This window comes from Notolabrus celidotus, chromosome 16, assembly GCF_009762535.1.
Source record: "Notolabrus celidotus isolate fNotCel1 chromosome 16, fNotCel1.pri, whole genome shotgun sequence".
Taxonomy (NCBI): domain Eukaryota; kingdom Metazoa; phylum Chordata; class Actinopteri; order Labriformes; family Labridae; genus Notolabrus; species Notolabrus celidotus.
In genome coordinates this window covers 7,503,495-7,525,068 of record NC_048287.1, presented here as the reverse complement: position 1 = coordinate 7,525,068, position 21,574 = coordinate 7,503,495, and the positions used below count along the sequence as shown (strand labels likewise).

Below are 21,574 nucleotides of genomic sequence, written 5' to 3'. Positions count from 1 at the left end.
TATTCTAAAAATATTCTAATTGAACAGTTAAAAAATGTATTTTGCACAATGAAGAAGAAGAATGGAAGAGTATAAGGGCCAGGGGTGAGACATAAAATGTGTGTCTGTGGGGGGGTATTTTTCTCAGCATGCACCTTTGTATGCACTGCTTAGGACTTCATGATTTTTTTCCTTAGATTGTATTTAGCATATTCTTCCTCATCATTTTGACTTTATTCACTAAATTATATTCCAACATTATTCTCAACATTACAACTTTTTTCCTCCGAGTGCACAATTTATATTAATATCTTCTTTAATTATTTCTCTCTCATCCTGGCCCTTATTTATAACAGGAACAATTTTGAGTTATTTTGCACAGTAGAAAATATATCATTAAAAATAAATGTGTACACACTTTTAGATGTATATGGCACAGCAACAAATGTCTATTCCAGGGTAGGGGAATCTAAATTGCACAAAAAACATGTTTGATTCCCATTTGGAGAAATAATGAAAATATGAATCTGAAAATATTTATGGTTGTGTAAATAAGAAAGGATTAAATAATGTATTGCATAGAAAACCCTGTATTATTACAATTAAATATGTATATAGCACAGTAAGATATGGCTATTGCTCCCTAAAAAAGTAAATTGCACTTTGATAAATGTTTATTGCACAGTAATATAAATAAAGAATACCAGAAAGGGAAATTTTTTATTTGGGAAAAAAAAAAACTTTTTTTGAACAGTTAAACATGTTTCATGTAGGGAAAAAAAAAAAAAAAAAGTTGTATTGCACATTTAAAAAAGATTTTTGCAACATAAAAAGTGTATTGCACTGCAAAATAAATTAAAATGATGATAGTATTAATTTTAGAGTTCTTCTTCCAAACTAACATTACAAGGTGCTTTACAAGAGAAATATGTTTTAATTTCTCTCCTCTCTAATTTCCCCTTATTATTTTCATATTTTTGACTTCACAATCAAACCATCGTGCACCCATTATTCTGGCATAATAATTTAAATGCTATTTAAAATAGAATAAATAAATCTAAAAGTAAAAAAATCTAATTAAAAGTAAGCAGAATGAAAGAGGTGTGAATATATACAATAAAAATGAATCCATCGACCCCCTAATAAGTTAAAATCTGTTGTAACGATTTATTCAAAAATATGTTTTTTGTAAATGTACATGTTTCTGTAAAACTTTCCCACTATGCAAAGCCACATTTATTATGTCAAAATGAAGTCTTATTGCAGGTTCAAACATTCAGAATTAGAAATGAATTGCAAACACACGGAAATGTTCCAAAGTCGGACTTTATTGTGAAGGCGGTGACCGGAAGTGTCCCGTGCAATGATTCAGGCGTCTTGTTACCGGTGAGCAGAGACCATGAGAGCTGCTGCAGGTCTGAGTCGAGCTGAGTCCCTGCAGACTCTACAGTGAGACAGTCTGCTGTTCTGACTGATGGATTAACCTGGAGCTTTCATTCCATCTACAAACAGGTACGTTAATTTTCCTATTCATTATATTAGATTTACTTTAAGTGTTTTTGAATAATTTACAAGCTCCAGCTCAGATATTCTTCACATATGAATCAGATTAATTTAGAAACTGAAAACCAAGTCATGTGTTTTCTTCAGTGAAGGAACTCAGTGAAGATCAAAGATCACAGAAACAGGAATATTTGTAATTATTTTTGAATTACATTAAAATAAGGAACAGCAATTGCTGTGTTAGCTGAAGTTTTTTTGCACATAAAATAATGAATGCAATACTCATGAAGCAGATACTGATAGTAGTGGAGTTTAACAGGTAAGGGTCAGTGTTAGAGGTAGCTACAGGTTCATAGTACCATTCCCAAATAGAATGTAAAATACTTGATCGTCTATACTGTTTGCATGCAAGAGTCAGAAATGTGTCTTCCACTTGCATGTGCAAATATTTGTCATTAAAAACACAAGCTAACACCTTTTTGAAGTGGTGCATTAAAACCATTAAATATTCATGACTCTTATAATAACACAACATATATACTTGATAACTAGCAGGTACAACAGAGCTACTTTAAAGGAGAACACCAGGCTCTGAATGGTGAATACTAAAGGGGTGCTCAGTAATAATATAAAGTGCTTTGTACAGTTTAATATCGAAAGTAACAGCACTACTGTTTCCTCTAATTTAACAGTGATTGGAAATTCAAAGTGAATATATGATTAATATTATCAGTTGTGATTGCAGTTACAGTGTTGATGGTATAGGGCCTGATCTTTGAGCTTGGTATGGCATGTATGGTGGCCCTGAAGGTCAACTGCACAAAAATGTGATGACTGCAAAAACATTTCATTGAATGCAAAAACACCTCAGAAAACTCACAAACTTATCATACAAACTTAAAGATACAGTTTATCAGAATGGTGGGAAAAAATAAATGTATGCTAAAATAATTTTACAAAATATGAAAATATTTAATGAAATACAAATAACATTTCACTAAATGTTAAAATATGTCACAAGGAAATAAAAAACCAAGACAAAATGAAATAATCTGCAGGAAAAAACAACATTTCGCAGAACAAAAAATGTTTCCCTGGACAAAAACCCCCAGAACTATCCACCAAAAGATTTGTGAAATGTTTGTGCATTCATGATGTATTCATTTATATATTTTATTTTTCATCTTGGGACATATTTTTGAATCCTTGTTGTTATTTTTCGTGTCTCACTGTATGTTGCGTATCATCTTCTTTTCTAACTCTTATATTCCATCATCACAACAGCACTAGTGTTAGCATTAGTAGGCAAGTACCAGACGCACCACTGGAGGTAAATGTAACAGTAATATAATACCAAACAGCTGCTGTGTGACCTCACCTGTAACAGGGAGCACGTACCTGAGAGTTTGACCCATAAACCTGCCTACCTGAAGGAAGTCATCTGAGCCAGGTGTCTCCCTCTGGTGTTGATGTGAAACCACTGCAGCTTCTGCACCTAGGTGATGTTGTAAAATGACCTCAGCTGTGTTTCAGCACCTTAAAATATCTTTTACCTGTTTCTCCAGGCTGAGCAGCAGGATGAAGACGCAATGGATCCTAAAGGTTTTCATCCTCCTTTTGACCCTGTCCTGCCCGTGCAGGTGTCAGAAGAGGAGGAGGAAGGGACAGAGAGATGATAACCAGGTCATCGTTCACCAGGCCAAAAGTAAGTGCTGACTGAGAGTTAAGGAAAAGATCTGGTTAATGCATCTCAGTGCAACCCTTATGATCAGATATACTGGATGTGATAATCCTGCTTACACTTAGAAATCCTTATGTCTTTAAAACTGGGCCCTAGTTTTACAAAAGTGATAAAACGCGTCAGCCTGCAGCCCTAAAAGGCTTCTGAAATATGATACCAGGACGCAGATACTATCAAAGTTGAAGCTTTCGTTTAAAGAGATGTTTTCTTACCAAAAGAAGCCTTACTCTTCAAATCAACCAGACTCCAGAGTTTCTGGCCACATAAACTGCTCAGTTGGTTTCACAAAAGACAAACAATATAACATATAGTGGGCATACTTTTTGCATCTGCACTCATAGGTCAGATTGCAGCTGGCTGATAATGCAATCTCCTGAAGCAATTCCAAAACTACCAATTCAGTCTGAAACTGAGTTACAATTTCAAGCATGGGAACCCATGCCAGTGCCAGGAACAGTTGCAGTCCGGCTTTTATGCAACACCAGTTTAGCATTTATTGTTAGTCTTCGGGGGAAACTTCAAATTAGAGCCCTTATGTTCTCTTTTTGAACAAAGAACTGATATCCTACGGTGGTCAATAAGGGCAGACAGTCTGCAGCAGCCCGAACATCTTCATAAGGAGAGGCGTGCTGTTAATGCTTATATGTTGCAAATTCAATAACGTGCAAAATTCCATAACAAACACAACAGCAGAAACATGCTGCAAATGACAAATGTGCTACAAGAAGTAAAAAATATCTGTAAATACACAAACAATGCAAAGTCAAAAGTAGGCACAGGCAGCAAACACACAGCAAACGCCACCCTCCAAGCCTGTAGGGGGCGCTATGAGGCAGGCCAAAGAAGAAGACTACACACTGGATTCATCTGTTCTTAGCATTGACTGAATTAAGAAATTATAATGTTTATCTTTTGAAGTTGCTTTCTGCTTTTGTGTGTTTTTGGCTTTACATCGTCCGTGTATTTGCTGCGTCTTGCTGTTGATGCATGTTTTGATGTTTTGCAGCACAATGTCTCATGAGCAGTGTATTTTAGTCATTGAGTTTCTTTTTGGACTTTTACATTAGTTTTTTATTTTAAATTGTGCAAACATTTGCAGCATGCTTCTCCCAATGGAGATCGTTTGAAGATCCTCTGCCCTTGTCAGCCACCGTAGCGTACCTAATAAAGCTGCTATTAATACAGTATACATATTTTAGCATTAACACATAACAAGACTGTTTTAAAGGATTTTTATCTGGTTATAAAACAGACTGAGATTAATGCAGATGTCTCCATATGACTTTCAAAAGCAAATGAGACCATCAGCAAAAAGACTGACTGTTTCTATGATGTTATTATTAATGCCTGAAACGGCTGCCACAGGGTGGTGTTAGACAGGACATGGCCCTCCCCCTGGTCGCACTTTGACACAAAACTTACACAGTGAGTGGTGTACCTGTGGCCGAGTATTGTGGAGAGAACCTTGTCTCTTTACTCTGTCGTGCATTAAGTAAACCTGAGATATCGAGTTTAGCTTTTTCAGGATAACATCTTCTGATCTTGTAGTAATCTTAAAAATCTATTTCTGATATTACAGTAAAACCTGACGATTAATCAACCCTGTCAATAACATTGTGTTATTATAGCTTATAATGAATTTATGAGGAGCAGCACTTAGAAATGTAACATCAGTTCCAACAATCTACAGTTCAAACCATTTTAAAGCTCCTGTAAGCAACTTTTGGTTGGTGTTGATTTTAGCGCCCCATGTGGATAAAGTGGTTTTATGTGTTAATTTTATCTTAAACTTGTGAAAGTAGTTTTTTCACAAAATAAAGTCTCATCCTGATGTCTTTTAATGTTCAGATGGATCAAGAATGTAGAAATGTGTTGGTCACAAACGACTCAGGTCTAAGAGTTGTGAACGAACAAACTCTGCTCACATTTGAGAGCTCGTCTCATTTGTCCCTTTTTTTATTGTAATTTAAATCATGATATCTGATGCACATTGTGGAGACGTCTTGCTCTGAACTACACTCTCTGAAATGTTGATGCACTTTTATTGGAGACAGTTATGTAGGTTACATCAAAATAATAGACCAGCTGTTTAACTCCTCTCAAATGGTTGCTAACTCAATGTAATCCTGCTGTGTCCTCCCGCTCAGCTCTGATCTGCCCAGTGGAGATCATGTTCATCGTGGACAGCTCAGAGAAAGCCACCTCTCTGGTGTTTGAGCAGCAGAAGGATTTTATTCTGCGCTTCAGCACAAAGCTGATGCAGCTACACTCCGCTGGCTGGCGTCTACGCCTGCGTCTGGCCGCTCTGCAGTACAGCAGTACCGTGTCCGTCGAGCATAACTTCAGAGACTGGCAGGACCTGGATGTCTTCCACAGCCGAGTCGCCTCCATGACCTTCATCGGGCATGGCACCTACACCGCCTACGCCATCACCAACGCCACGCAGCTGTTCATCCGAGAGACTTCCTCCAGCAGCCTGAGGGTGGCGCTGCTGATGACCGACGGGACGGATCACCCACGCAGCCCTAGCGCAGTGACAGCTGCTGCTGAGGCCAAGCAGCACAACATCCAGATGTTCACCATCGGGTTGACAGGTCTACCCAGAAACGGGCCCATGGGTGCTAGGCTACGATCCATCGCCAGCGCCCCTGCCCAGCAGCACGTCTTCAGCCTCACCGATGGCCAGCTGGACAACAGACTCCTCAATGAACTGGTGAGTCATGTTTGTGTCTCTTTCAGTCACCAGTTTCACTTCACCGATGATAATGATTCACCATTAACTTATAAAAGAAGTGGATGTCACCCCTTTGTTCAAAAGTGAGGCTAAAGCTGAAATATCTTGCGGCTGCATTTTCTCTAACGTCCAGCAGAGGGCGACTCTACTGGTTGCAAAAAGAAGCCTGAATGTATCGACCTCTATGAGAAAACAGCCCTACTTCTTTGTTGATTTATTTCATCTGTAAAAATAAATCTTCATCAGATTTATCTCTCAATCTGTAACTCCTGATTGTCTTCAGTAAAACAAGATGTTCTTTTCGTAAATTCTGTTGTCACTGACAAAAATGTATGCTTTTCATACCTTCTTCTCCAGATTTGATTACTCAAATCTGATCGGCCAGCCCAGGGGCCACCCGAAAATCCTAATCTATGATTGGCTTTGTCTTCATCAGACGCAGGATTTATGTCTAAATCAAGCAGCAACCTTGGGTCTCAAAATATGAAGCCCATGCTAATTTCCCCATTGGCACACACTGTACGGGGGGGAATTTTTTTCTAACGTGACAGTTCAGAAGATATTAAGATTACAAGTTTTGCCCATTTAAGGACATGACTGACTTGATTGACAGGTGGGAACACTGTAGCTGTCGGCTAGGAGGCTCAAAGCCTGCCTTTTTACCTCATACTAGCTCGACAGAAGTTAGGTTGAGTTTAACTAAACTGGAAACACAGGGATCAAGAACTACAAAATAAAACAGGAAACACAAGACAAGACTAAGAAACACGAGAAAGTAGAACAAGAGACCTGGATCACTAAACACACAGGGGAGACAAAATATAACTAATATAGAATAAACACAGGGAGGAACAAAGGTTAGAAACAAAAGGAATGAACAAAACATCAACTCATGACACACTCCACTTGAATTCATGGCCACAGCTGAAAGAAGCATCTTTCATGAAGGTCGAGGGATCAGCAACGGCCAAAGACTAGAGACAGCGCTAACACAGTTCATGTCTGTGCAGGCTGCAACACAGAACTTTAATGTGCAGACTTGCTGGTGGACGGTCCAACAACCCACTCCATGCTCAGAGGTTTTGGACAGCACTCAGTGTGGCAGACTCTCCACATGAGTGCGCATTCAGAGTGGAAGTGTGTGGGGAGAGGGTGTTGGAGGCAGTTTTGGGAAGGCTCATGGAGTCTGCATTTTCAATATGGCGCCTGCCATCGTTTGGCTTTAAAACCACTCTTCAGAAACCAGAGGATGACGTCACTGACAGTGTCCATGTTTTTAACAGTCTGTGGGTAAAGCATGCAAAGTAAAGACTTTACTAAGGTGATATGAGGAAAGCACAGTTCAGGTTGTTTGCTGGGCTGTAATTATGAATAAGTAAAGTACCCCTAAAGTGTGTTGATTACTCTCGTCCTTTTCTTTTTTTCTTTCAGAACATAATTGTGAAATCTGGGGTGAGTACTAAGGCATCCTTACTGATACTTGAAAAAGACCTGGTTATGTTTTTTTAATCTGAAACCCATCATTGAATATTTTGATTTTGATTTTTCCCTGTGTCTGTATTTCAGTGCCCACAACCAAAGACCTGTCAGTGTGAGAAGGGGGAGAGAGGTTACTCTGGAGCACCGGTGAGTTTATCATTGAGTTCTTATATAAAGAATCATCCATTTGGTTAGTAGTAATCGTGAGTTCAGAAACAGCAGAATGACAAGCAATCTGAAAGTAGAGATCCACCTTCAAGCTCTGTCTGAAATGTATGACCATTTTAAATTTGATGCCAGGAAAATGTTTTAAAACAGTTGGTTCAGGGTTGTTCACTGTTGTGTCTTCTTTTAACAACACTCTGTAAATGTTGATACAGGATTTCAGCTGCTCAACAGTTCAGGGTCTCCTTTGTTGTATTTTAAGTTTCATGATGCTCCAAATGTTTTCAATGTGTGACAAGTCAGGACTGCAGGCAGGTCAGTTTAGTACCTGGACTCTTCTACTGCAGAGCCATGCTGTTGTTATACGTGCAGAATGTGGTTTGGTGTTGTCTTGCTGAAATATGTAAGGTCTCCCTGAAGAAGTCATTGTCTGGATGTCAGCATATGTTGCTCCTAAACCTGTATATATATTGTTAACATTAATGGAGCCTCCGCAGATGTGTAAGCAACCCATGCCATGGACTCTTATGATCCCCATACCATCAGGGATGCTGGCCTTGAACTGTGTGCTGATAACATGCTGGGTGGTCCCTCTCTTCTTTAGAGTGGAGGACACAACGTCCATGATTTCCAAAAAGAATGTCAGATTTTGATTCATCAGACCACAGGACAGTTTTCCACCTAACCTCAGTCTATCTTAAATGGGCTCAGGTCCAGAGAAGTCTCCGGTATTTCTGGATCATGTTTATTTATGGTTTCCTCTTTGCATGGTACAGTTTCAACCTGAATTTGGTTGCAGCGACAAACTGTGTTCACAGACAATATTTGTAGTGATTTTTAGCCTATGCAGTGATTTCTATGACAGAGTCGAGCCCATGCAGTGATTTCCACTACAGAGTTATATCTGTTTTAAATGCAGTGCTGCCCAAGGGCCTGAAGATCAGGCCCCCTCCAGTCTTGGTTTTTGGTCCTTGTCCCTTTTGTACAGAGATATCTCCAGATTGAATCTTTTAATGATATTATGTACTGTAGATGATGAAATCAACTCATTCTTTGTCATGTTACTCTGAGGAACATTATTCTCAAACTGTTGAACTAGTTGCTCACGCAGTCTCTCACAGAGTGGTGAACCTCTTCCCATCTTTCCTTCAGAGAGACTCAGCCTCTCTGGAGTGTCCTTATTATACCAGTCATGTGACTAACCTGTTGATCATTAACCTCATTAGTTTAGAGATGATCCTCCAGGTGTTCTTTTAGCACTACATGTTTTGTTTTTTTTGCCCATTACTTGCATTAAATTGAAAATGAGCATTGTCACAAAGAAATAAAGTTCTTAATTTCAAACATTTGATATTATCTTTTCACTATTTTCAATTAAAGATAGGCTTGATTGATTGATGATATGCAAACCATTTAAATCTATTGTTATAATATTTACAAAGAGCTTTCGAAATAGTGTTGTTGTTTTGCGTACATCTTTTGCATGGAAACTATTTCTCTTCAAAATGAACAGAGTGTTTTTGAGTGATAATATAGTATCACAAAACATTATGACATGATATTTAAGTGTTGAGGTATTACTTACGCTGTCAGTCAAAAGAGTTTTAGACTGTGTAATATGGCTGTAAAGCTTGTGAGTGGACCGTGACATTGAACTGTTTTTGTGTCTTTTGATATAGATTTACAGTATAACTTTATGCTTACTGTACCAATAATACAAACTGAGCATGAATACCAGCGCTAAATTTCATTGAAGATCTACCTGGGAGTTTTATTGCATTGAAGTTTTGAAAGGCTGGTTTCCTGGCCCAGTACCCTGCAGATCTTTGGGTGTCCTGACATTATTTGTGTACCAGCTTTTCGCTCCCTCAGCCTCACAGAGCTCGGTAAGCCTCACACAGCGGCCTGTTATCCCTGCACAGCTGGGGAGCCTCAGCACCCAGGCCTGTGGCCTCAGAGAGCAGGTGCATCTGGACTGCATCCAAAACAACTACAGTGGAAAGATGTGAAAGAGCAGGAAATGTTTCCCACAATGCAAGTGTAGCAGGTGGTGAGAGTGGCAGCTGAAAGCAGTGTTTTCACTGCCACTGCTGCAGACGAGAGGCGCTCAGAGAGAAGCAAAGGTCAAGGACGGAAGATTAAACCTGAACAAACACAGAGGCTGCGATGATCTGAGAACCTGCTGCACTGAGGAGGGGGTTTATGTTGGACCAGGGTCACAGACAGGTCACACTGTGAATGACCTACCTCACCTATGACTATACACACACTGAATCCAAACTGAAAGGGGCCCAAATATTCTCATTCTGCACACAATCTCTCCTCTACTTTCATGCAGGGGAAACCAGGCGAGCCGGGCTCTGATGGAGCTCCAGGTCCAAAGGGATCCCGCGTAAGTCTCCATTGTCTCATTAATCCAGGTAACAGAAAGAATCCATGAGGTGTTGTTTGATGTAATGTTTTGTCTGCGCTCGGTCACCGCAGGGCGAATCTGGAATCAATGGTCGACCCGGGATGGAGGGCCTTGAGGTAATCATCAGATATTTTTCTCAGGCTTGTTTCATATGAGTTACAGGTTTGTGTCATGTTAGATTGATATATTCTGTATCAGGATGAATGACATTGTTCCTTAAATGCTTGTAAACGCTGTCCTCGGGTTGGTTTCTAACAGGGTGACAAAAAATAGCTTTTTAAAAAAGCATGTTTTTGCATTTCCCACGACAGAGACTCTACTGTTGAAAGAAGGCACAATGAGATTTTTGGTCAGAAAACACTACTCACACATGCACAGATCAGCACAGAGATGAAAGGCAAAGAGATTAAAAGCATTGCTTTGTCTAAAGGGGGCACCAAAATTGAGATAACCAAATGTAGGCAATTTACCAGGCAAAATGAGCTCTAGTTAAAGGCACAGGGAGGAGTTTTCACTGATGTTGAAATAGTCTCACTCTCATACTGGTGCCTCTTCATGATTTACAGAGTAAAATACAATTATCAGGGATCAGATTTGTGATTCATCTATTCTTTTAGTTTTAATTTCTGTGATCAGGTCGGTTTTTCTGTTAAAAGAGCTGATTGGATATTCATCCCTCAACATGAAGTGTCTCTGTTTAGAGCTCTAGTTGTAAAGTTTGTTAGGGAGAAGTACGTTATTAAGCAGAAGGAGTTTTTCTTCTTTAGATCATTTTCTTTTGACATCATGTTTTGTCCTCATGTCTGATACCGGAGCAGGGTTATCAAACAGACGTACGTTTTCTGTTAAAGTTTCAGACAGAGAAACTCTACAAACGTCTGTGAACAGGATTTCAGTCAGGATCACGCTCATCACAGAGAGTTAATTATTTGCATAAATTAAGTTATATTTGGTGGTATGGCTCTGTTCTGGGAGCTCCCTTCCATGTGCCCTTGTGGAAGGCCAAAGCCTGAGGTGGGGAGAGCACACCTCCCCTCTCTGTTCTGACATGTGAAAGCTCAACTGCTCTTTGAGGACTAAAGAGTTAAACCGTGTGCATATTTACGTTATTCAGACATTTATTGGGACATCATAGATCCCATCCTGATACCGGGGCTGTAACGGTAACATTAAACCGGTACGTCTGGTCACCTTTTGTAAGCTAACTAACGGTAATAAATCAGAGTTTACAAAGTTAAGTCGTTGTTGCGTTATGGTTCATAATCTGACGTAGCTACAAATCAACACATGACCTCTTCACTCTGCATCCTGATAAAAGTTGTCCTGTAAGTTGAAAAGTAGGATTAAAAAGAAGATCTGTATTCATTCATTTGCTTCAACAACAGATGAGACACATCTTTACCACAGAGGATGATGGTGCTCATGGGAAATGCAGTCTTTTCAATCAAAGGGGTCACCAGAATCAACACAACATGAAAACTCCTCACAGTGCCACATTTGGGATCTACTCTTAATCTCTTAAGCTTTATCTGTTTTTTTTTTTTTTTTGTCTAACATGTCACCAAAGTAGTGTACTTATCCTTGTTTTTAACCAACATCAATCAACAGTTCATTTGAGCAGAGTCTCTGGTTACAGCCAGATAAAGCTGGTGGGCACAGGTGTTGGTGAGTTAAAGCTGGGCTAAAGCTGGGCTAGTTGAGCCTAGAGGTATGAGTCTTGCTTAACTAGCCCAGCGGACAAACTCCCAGACGAGCCCCCCCCTTTTTATGGTCAGCATGTTCATAACAAGTAAAAAGGTCGACACAGAAAGCTAGCATTGGATTTTAGTTTTAGAAGAATACCAGGCAGCTGACTATCCAGAGGAGAGAGATGGAGAGAAGGCTGAGAGGAGCAGGATTGAATGCACTTCCACCCAGAGTCTCCAGACAACCCACACACACTGTCACATGAGACCAAACATAGCCAACATATAGGGGGAGCCAAATCTCTATAACAGAAAGAAAACTGCAGCAGAGTGAGGAAGACATGACCAGGGCCGTGACATCATCTCCAGACTTATGCAAAGCTGGAGAGCTAATCACCAAATCTTGATAGAAAAGAAATGTGTCTCAGTAAAATCGTGATAGATGATGGTTGATAGTCTGATAAACGTTCTTGAAAAATCCTTAAGAAAAATAATTCTTTCTTTCTTATGTAGGGTCCAACAGGCGGCAAAGGGGAAAAGGTATGTTAAGTTTTATGATTATTTATAATGAATGAGTTCTGCCAAACCCAGGTATGGAAATATCTTAAGGATAGTGCAGAATTCAGTGTAGGAAAAATATGTTGACAAAGTATGCTATGTTTTGATTTCATAGTGAATCAAGACTTTATAGTTTCAGAAATGAAAGCTTACAGTATATCTGTACTTTAACTTCACACTGATTTTACTCTCCAGGGTGAACAGGGTGAATGTGGAGCCCCCGGTAAAAAAGGAGAACAAGTAGGTACCACATTAATTCATCTGTTTATTCCCCAACATGATTTATTGTTGAAGTGCTGTGTGTGGATGTACTTATAAAACATTAATGTTTGTCTTCAGGGTGTAGGAGGACCTCCTGGTACCAGGGGCACCAGAGGAGAGCAGGTAATGCCTTTAACTTTTTACAAGGATAAAGGGTTGTTCTGTTTGTTTATTTACATTTTGCAGAGCCCCTGAAGTCCCTCAAAGGTGATCATTTTTATTTTGTGAGCACAAATCAATCAATCAATCTTTATTTATGAAGCCTCTTTCCAAACAGAGCAAGTCTAGACCGCACTCTATGCTCTATTATTAACAAAGACCCAACATCAAGACAGGATACGATCCAGTCCCATCTTACAGGCAGGACTCAGTCTGATCTCATCTTAATCCACCATGAGCAGAGCACTTTGCAGCATTTAGCAAGTTACAGTAGCAAGGACAAACTTCCTTTAACAGACAGAAACCTTCAGCAGGACCAGACTCACGTTAGACACACATCTGCTGAGACCGAGTTGGGGTTGGAAAGAGGGATAGAGGAGATGAAGAGAGAGAGAGATTATAGTGGTGAGAAGGATAGTTGTAGTTGTAGCAGCTGGAGTCTGGCATGTCCACAGGAGCAGAGATCCAGAGGAACCTATGAGACAAGGGAGCTCAGGGACTCCAAATAGGTCTGTGGTTAGTAACTTTAATGGGACAGGGGGAGTTGAAGTAAGTAAGTTAAAGTCAGTTCCCCTGGTAGTCTAATCCTATAGCAGCATAACTAAGAGCTGGTAGAAGCTTGAGCCAGCTCTAACTATAAGCTTTATCAAAAATGAGTTTTAAATATACTCTCAAAAGTTGAGTGGGTGTCCGCCTCCCAGACCCTGACTGGTAGATGATTCTAAAGGAGAGGTGCCTGATAACTGAAGGCTTGATCTCCCATACTACTTTTAGAGACTTTAGGTATGATGAGCAGGCCTGCATGTTGCCATGTAGTGTTCTAGAGGGGTAATAGGGCACTATAAGCTCTTTAAGATAGGAAGGTGTCTGACCACTACCGAAGAAGGATTTTCAATTTGGTTCTAGATTCTATGGGGAGCCAGTGTAGAGAAACTAATACAGGAGAGATTGTGCTCTTTCTTCCTAGTGTACAAGTAATTATATTGTGGCAAGGGCTGTTCTCTAGCTAATTTGGTGAGAATATTATTTTGCACCCCCAAATTTATTTTGGGTGTAACATTTATTTATGGGGATTTCTTCTGAGGGAATTACTGAGAAAAATCAACAAATGAAACTCCCTAATATTGGGAAAGCAGTTTTTTCTGCTGCAGAGTATCATTTTATATGCAATAATAGAACACAGATCCCAAACCCTGATTATATTATTTGATCTAAATCTAGCTTTCTATAATGTGCTAGGATAAGAGAACAGCTCAGACCTCAGGCGGGGGTTCTCCCCCAGGATATTCCTTGAAGCAAAACCTTGATTTAAAAAAAAAAATAGATTTAAGTTATACTTTTTGGCTTTTTGCCTTTATTAGATAGGAGAGCTGAAGAGAGCCAGGATGAATGGGGAGCCGAGAGCGGGGGAAGACCTGCAGGAAATGGTCGAGGTTTGGACTCGAACCAGCAACCTCTGCGACGAGGACTGTAACCTCTGTATGTGGGGCGCTTAAACCGCTAGGCCACCAGCACCCCAAACATTAATTTTGATGCTATTGTATGCACTCTGGACACTTCATTTGCATAATATATTCATTGAAAATGTTTAATTTCTCTCCCTTATGGACAATTTCAATGGCTGCTCTCTTTTCAAAACTTGGTTATATCGCCATGTATACCGATCTCAGGACAAACTCATTTCAGAAGAAGCCTCAAAGTTGCTCTCCCTGAACACAATATTTTAAGATTGAGGTGATGGCAGCACAGTGTAAGCAGCCCCATCAGGAATCTAATCTGATTCTCCTCCATACTCTGCAGCAGATTCACACTTGTTCCCAAGGATTATTTTGCTGCCTTCATAGCCTGCTTCACTGCTGCAGGCTGAAGCAGTCTGCTTGAGCAACTCCAAACCTCTTTATGCTTATAAATAATGTAGACCCACAAAATATGTAAAATAAGACTCAGGTTTAAACAGTCAGAGTTTCTCTTGAGGATTTTATCTGGCGTCTAGAAGTGATTAGCGTAGCTTAGCAAAAATACTGAAATCAAGGGAAAGCTTGTTTACAAAGTTAGAGAAAACATTTAGAATCATTTTAAGACAGCAGTTAAAATAGAAATGCTCAAGAAATGACCACCATCTGTGCATTTCGATGCAATCTACACCAACAGTATTTCAGGTTGACAGGTTGTTAGGGTGTAGCCTCTAAGGACTGATTTCTGTTCGTTAAAAAACCTGATATTGCCATCATGCGGTAACAGAAGTATTCATATATAGATATTTAAATGTAATTCTTCATATCTGAACAAGTGTGTGGTCAAGTTGAAGGATTCCTGAATTCCCCCACATCCGCGCTGAAACAGTCATGGCCGCAGTGAGAGCCACACACTCTGGGTCCGTCTCCTGCTCTGCACTTGTGGAATGTGAGCTGTGGATTAGGTCTTATCCCCCTCCTAATGTAGCCTTTTAAAGCGGGGGAACCCAAGCTTGTAATGTTTGGTTGTAGTTTTAGAGCAGACGTTGTCCCAGAGGATTAGTATTTGGGCACATGTTATACATTCCCTCTCTTCTTAAACGCTTGTTGCCCCTTTAGCTGTGCCAATCACCATAAACGTCCTTCTGATTCATCTCCAGTTCCCATGAAATGTATAAAATAATAATACAAGTATTATGCACATAGTTTTAGAAGTTTACCACAAACCATAATAAACAACATCACAGAATTAGCATCCTGTATTAAGTCCTTAGCTTACAAGAGGTTCTGTTACAACACAATAAACTCAGTTCTTGTAATGAATCATATCAGGTGGCTAACATCCAGCTCTGTTGCAGTAATACGCTCCAGAAAATGCTAAAGAATTAAAGCTAACTGTGGGTTAGTGAGCTGCATCACAAAGAGTAGCAATGTCCTCTTTAGAGCGGAGGACACAGCGTCCATGACTTCCAAAAAGATTGTCAGATTTTGATTCACCAGACCACAGGATAGTTTTCCACGTACCCTCAGTCGATCTTAAACGGGCTCAGGTCCAGAGAAGTCTCTGATGTTTCTATATCATGTTATAAATGGATACCAAATCAAACTGTTTAGCCCCTCCGAGTTGTCATGGGCCTAATTTAATGAAACACCAGTGAAGGGAGGTTCCCACTTTATAGCCCCAGTGATGCTCTGGCTCTTGCTGCCCATCTGTCCTATATCCTCACAAGCTTTGGGGGACACAAGGAACAATTTGGTAGGCAACTAAACTTATCATAGAGGGCACTGAGCGTTAACTTTTTTCTTAATGCACAAGTACCTTGTGTTTAACTCAAATGGTTTCTTCTTTGCATGGTTCAATTTTAACCTGCATTTGTGGATGCAGTGAAAAATCCTCTGGTAATGGTTTTTTGAAGTTATTTTGATTCCATGCTGTGATTTCCATTACAGAGTCATGTCTGTTTTGAATGCAGTGCTGCCTGGGGGCCTGAAGATCAGGTCCATCCACTATTGGTTTTGGTCCTTGTCCCTCTTGTACAGAGATGTCTCCAGACTCTCTGAATCATTTAATGATATTGTAGACAATGAAATCCACTCATTCTATGTCATGTTACTCTGAGGAACATTATTCTCAAACTGTTGAACTATTTGCTCATGCAATCTCTCACAGAGTGGTGAACCTCTTCCCATCTTTCCTTCAGAGAGACTCAGCCTCTCTGGAGTGTCCTTTTTATACCATGTGACTAACCAGGTGTTTTTTTTTTAGCATTTACACAACATTTCTGTGTTTGATATGGTATACTACTAGAAGTGTCTGGTAATTTCAGAACTTTACAGTCACGTTAAGAACCTAGAGCTTTGTTTTTGGTTTTCTTATTCACGCCTCATAAATGTTGTGTCTTAGAGCTTGGTGTGAAACATTTATATCTGAAGTCTCAGTTCTCTTTTAATCCTGCAGAGGGCAGTAACAGAGGGCAGCTCAACAAAGTACCTCAGATCAGAGCATGATGTTTAACAAGTCAAAGAATCTATCATGTACATGTATAATAAACAGCTTAGAGGAGATATAATTTAATTTTCTTAAAGTTGTCTCTAAACAACTCAACTCAACTTTATTTTTAAAGCACTTTAAAACGACCACAGCCGGAACAGAGTGCTGTACATAAATAGACAATAAACAGTGTAAACTGCTGTGTTTTTGGAGGATGAACATCTTTACAAATCTGAACTCTGTTTTAGAAATCATAGTGGTTTGACACTCTTTGTGGTAGTGGGTGGCATTATGGGAAATGTAGGCACCAGATTTTGAAAGGGGACGAAAATGTGTGAAAATTAACACCCACAAAAAAAAGCTTTTGCAGCATTGATTTTTAACTTTTCTTCTAAACAATCTATAAATGTTAAATGAATTCAACACAGGCACACGGATGAAGTCATTTTTCATCAAATGAACATCATTCTGTATTAAAACTAGAGAAATGTTTACAGAGGTAATCATCTGAGAGGGAAGAAGGCTCATTTTCTCGTTGGCCTCTTTACAATCTGTCCTTTTAATGTGATTCGGGAACAGTGGCGCTTATATAGTCTGTTGGCGAACACTCAACCAGGTCAAGGCCAGCAGTGCTGGACAAACCAGGCGGTTTGGCAAACCAACTTGATGTTACAGCCCAAAATATAAAAGGCATATTGTGATTTTGAGTGAGTGCTGTCAGGTGGGCAAGAATTGGCTTTGCTTCTACATCAACTATTTAGTTGTTCCTGACGGACAAACATTTTAACTATATGTCAGAAGTCTGTACCTTTTAAAGAGTTGTCATTCTCTTTTTTACCTTATTTATGTATCACATTTATTTACTTTAATTTAATCTTTGTGTCATCTCAGGGGGTCAAAGGAGGACCAGGAGACCATGGACGAGAGGGACCATCTGGATCCAAAGTGAGATACACATAAATTGATTAACATGGGGAGAGGGAGTGCTAGTTACATCTTTAAGTGTTTTTTCCTTCCTCCTGAAGGGTGAGCGAGGACTCAGGGGGGCACCTGGACCTCCAGGAGATAATGGAGTTGGGTTCCCTGGTCCCAAGGTAAATGATGAGGGAGGTTCTGCTGAAGTCCAGCATGCATCATGTGTTTAAGTTAATCCCTCATCTGAAAACATTATTTTTCAGGGTGATAAGGGAAACCAAGGAAGACCAGGCCCTCCAGGAGCAATGGGTAGAGGGGAACCAGGTTCACCGGTGAGTTCACAGAATAGGATGGATAAATGGATAAATGGATGGATGGATTGATAAAAAGACAGATGGATAAACGGATAGATAAAAGGATGGATGGATGGATGATAAGAGGATGGATAAATGGATGGATGGAAGAATCAATGGATAAATGGAAAGATGGATTGCTAAAAAAGATGGATGGATATAAGGATCAGAACTTTCTTATTTACCAGAAGTTTCTGTCTCTGTGTCTTCAGGGTCCAGCAGGGCCACAGGGGATGCAAGGCTCTTCAGGGTTTCCAGGTGAAGGTCTTCCAGGACACAAGGTAGGCTCGGGGATTAATGCTTCTTTCCGTAAAGTCTGCTGCAGCGTCGTGGGATACATTTTAAAATGATCACTCTGCTCACAACATAAAACATTTTAGTGCTTTACCAGACCACAGGTGAGTCTGCAGTAGAGGCAGACAAGAAATACATTTGTTAAAGTTCTGTTTGAATCAAAATGGTCCAATGCCTTCAGTATTGATTTATAGTTTCTCTTACACCCTCAGTATTTGTTTCTTACAGGGTGACAGAGGTTATGAGGGTCCTAAAGGAGGCCGTGGACCTCCGGGACTCGGGTTCAAAGGTGAACAGGTAGGGTTTACTGTCAAACAAGGTTGGGATTTCATTGGGAACCTGTGATGCTGTAAAGGATGACCTGTCTGAACTCTGACCCTCAGGGGAACACAGGAGCCCCCGGGCTGCCTGGTCTAGTCGGGTTTCCAGGAGCAGGTATCCAAGGAGAAAAGGCAAGGATGATAAAAACTGTCAGGAATTTTCTTCATCTTCTTTTCTATATTTATTTCTATAACTTCAATAAAAATATTGTCTGCTTCTACCCTCAGGGGGACCATGGGCCAGCTGGGCCTCCTGGTCCGAGAGGACCTCCTGGACTGGGTATAGTTGGACCAAAGGTTAGTAGAATGAGGCAGTCTACTGGAGCGACTCCAAAACTTTTTGTATCTATGAGGATTTAAAACCCCCAAAATGTGAAGAACATTAATGCCAAGATAAAGAACAAGTAAATTACATTTCACTGACTCTGACTAGAACCAAAGCTCCACCTTTCATCTGAGGTGATCTGTGTTGTTTTCCAGGGGGATCAGGGTTTCCCAGGGGAGCCTGGACATCAGGGACACAGAGGCGTGGGTGAGCAAGGACCAAAAGTAAGACCATCAGACTCCCTTTGATTTAAATCTATTGAAAAATAGTTTTGTTAGCTAACAGTGAAGACTTTATGTCTTTGTTTGTTTTATTTCTCAGGGGGAGCCGGGGCCTGATGGGGCTTCTGGGATACCTGGGATTCCTGGTGAAGATGGAGCTGTGGGGCCAAAGGTGAGTCACAGAGGAAGGTCAAAGGTCATACTAGTACGTTTGGAGGATTTACTTAGTGAACAGTATTTTTTTCTACAAGCCAATTATGAGCCGCAGTTTGTGTTTCCCTCAATGTCTGTTTTCTTCAATTTGGTTGACGTCTCTTGGCTGGCTCACCAATAATGTTGTAGCAGATGTACTGTATGTGATGGCAGAGCTTTAAACTCCAATGCACTCTGCTCCTTGTGTCTTTAAACCTCCCTCACTGTGTCTGTGCTGTTTTCCTCCTCTGCCTCTTTTCTTTGCTTTCTGCTGGTCTGCCATTTACCACAAATGTAAAGTTATGTGCTCACCAAGTAATGAAAAAATCTCAAAATTAGCCTACATTTACAATGCTTGCAGAAAAAACGTTTCCACCACAGTGTCAGCAGGCAGGGGTGAAATGTGCTGATTTCCTTTACATTGTCCAATCAGAATCAAGTATTTTATTACAGCTGGATAATAAGTACCATGTAGATTTTAATTAATACCGTCTGCTGTAAAATCTATGACATGATTCATCCACAGGCAGTAGGAGTGGTGAAATACTCAAGTTTAACTTGCAGTTCATATTTCGAAGTTTTCGTATTTCAAGACAAAACAAGAATGAAAACTAATGAATAAATGAGTTTGCAACATGAGGTTGGTTTGCAGCCTTTAATTCAGACTTTAAATGCATCCACTTGTATTTTGATTTTCAAATTTAAATTACCAGAAATGAACTTAAACACCACAACCTCACTGGAAATGTTTGTTTGTAGGGAGAGATGGGGTTGCAAGGTGAGCGAGGCCTCGAGGGAGCGTCGGGGAAAGGCATCGCAGGAGAAAAGGTAATCTCTAATAAGCTGTGGTGCAGCTGCTTCCAGGTGTGAAAGAGTAAAGAACAGGTACCTTTACATAAATAGACAGCAGTCAAAGTGGTGTGGGTACATGTTGACATTCCTATGCCAACTTAAGCTTTGTTGTTGTGTGATGTGATTTTCTCTTCTAATGTTTTGCTCAGGGGGACAGAGGTGACCGTGGGCCGAGGGGACTGTCAGGGTCTCCAGGCCCAGTTGGACCTTCAGGTGCAAAGGTATGTGAGATACACTCATTGTTTCTACAATAGACTAAAAAATACCTGCAATAATTAAACTAGTCAAACATCATGGAACTGGTTGTCGTGCCACTTTGGAGGCTAGAACTAGCTAGCATCTAGCAAACAGCAACATGATCAACAGCTGCTGTAACTTGAGCTTCTCACACATTTTCCTGGGTTCTTCCTGGTCAGATGTCTGTTAAAGTTTGAGCTTTTCTCCGTCCTCTCCTCAGTGGTTGCTTTATATATATAACATGGTGCAGTTCTCTTGTTTGATTTTATTGTGAAATCCTTTAAGGAAAAACAGTAGAATCACGTATCTATAGCATGCTTCACCAAAAACATGTAATTCAGTAGAGACTCTCTCAGTAATGTAGTCACACACTTAAAATATCAGTGACAAAACCAGCACCATCCCCAGCAAAGACTGAAACTATATTAAAAAATATATATCCTTATTTACTTTAGTGCATTGCCTTTACACTGCTTGACAGTACCTGTATCCTAGACTTGAAGCACTTTGTTACCCGTACTGATCTTGTTTCCTCTTGTCTAGATCTTTGCTTGTGTTGTTCTTGTTCTCGTATGTACGTCACTTTGGATAAAAGCGTCTGCTAAATAACATTGTAACATCATTGCATACAAGTTTTGAAAGGCACAGGCAAAAACTCACCTTCTACGAGCAGCTTTCATGCATTATACTGTTTATGAGCCTGCACTGTGGTAGCATGTTTATTGAAGCCTCAAAAGTAGGAAAGACATAAGAATATCTTACTCTGTGTTAACTCTGTGTTGAAGTACTTGTGTGCTGTCAGCTTAATGTGTGAAATGTTGTTGACTCTTATGTTTAGGGGGAACCTGGCAGCACAGGAATGATGGGCCCACCAGGATCTGCTGGGCGTGGCATACCAGGACCAAAGGTAAGAACTTCCAGTAAATGTGTCACATACAGTCACGTAGAGTGACAGGTTTGAACCTGCCTGTTTGCTTTTGCCCGTTTTTTTGTTTTTTTTAATTAAAAAAGATATTGATTTGGATTAGTAAAGTGCATCAATATATCACAGCCTGTTATGCTTAAATGTCTATATGATGCTCAAAGAATATCCAATCTGGGCCACAGCAGGATTTTTAAGCTGCAGAACCGCAAGTGACCACTGGGCAACAGTCTTATAAATGCCATGTTTGCGAATTGGCTGTCTTTGTGAGGCTTTGTGTGGGCACATTGTTGTAGTATTATGTCCATTAATATCGCCTGC

The 21,574-nt window shown here is 40.1% G+C and overlaps 1 protein-coding gene across 1 annotated transcript in view; it reads left to right on the top strand.

Moving 5' to 3' along the window:
- The first annotated feature begins 1,349 nt into the window (after positions 1 to 1,349).
- The window catches only part of col28a1a (collagen, type XXVIII, alpha 1a), a 29,963-nt gene continuing 9,738 nt past the window's right edge, over positions 1,350 to 21,574 (top strand). Inside the window, exons 1-22 of the mRNA XM_034704423.1 lie at positions 1,350 to 1,491; positions 3,048 to 3,187; positions 5,371 to 5,936; positions 7,389 to 7,409; positions 7,524 to 7,583; positions 9,940 to 9,993; positions 10,086 to 10,130; positions 12,213 to 12,239; positions 12,453 to 12,497; positions 12,597 to 12,641; positions 17,514 to 17,567; positions 17,648 to 17,716; positions 17,801 to 17,869; positions 18,103 to 18,171; positions 18,413 to 18,481; positions 18,568 to 18,636; positions 18,733 to 18,801; positions 18,985 to 19,053; positions 19,151 to 19,222; positions 20,002 to 20,070; positions 20,244 to 20,315; positions 21,170 to 21,238. Coding sequence (XP_034560314.1) covers positions 3,061 to 3,187; positions 5,371 to 5,936; positions 7,389 to 7,409; positions 7,524 to 7,583; positions 9,940 to 9,993; positions 10,086 to 10,130; positions 12,213 to 12,239; positions 12,453 to 12,497; positions 12,597 to 12,641; positions 17,514 to 17,567; positions 17,648 to 17,716; positions 17,801 to 17,869; positions 18,103 to 18,171; positions 18,413 to 18,481; positions 18,568 to 18,636; positions 18,733 to 18,801; positions 18,985 to 19,053; positions 19,151 to 19,222; positions 20,002 to 20,070; positions 20,244 to 20,315; positions 21,170 to 21,238 — 1,809 coding nt within the window. The 5' untranslated portion in view covers positions 1,350 to 1,491; positions 3,048 to 3,060. The remainder of the gene's footprint in view (positions 1,492 to 3,047; positions 3,188 to 5,370; positions 5,937 to 7,388; positions 7,410 to 7,523; positions 7,584 to 9,939; positions 9,994 to 10,085; positions 10,131 to 12,212; positions 12,240 to 12,452; positions 12,498 to 12,596; positions 12,642 to 17,513; positions 17,568 to 17,647; positions 17,717 to 17,800; positions 17,870 to 18,102; positions 18,172 to 18,412; positions 18,482 to 18,567; positions 18,637 to 18,732; positions 18,802 to 18,984; positions 19,054 to 19,150; positions 19,223 to 20,001; positions 20,071 to 20,243; positions 20,316 to 21,169; positions 21,239 to 21,574) is intronic.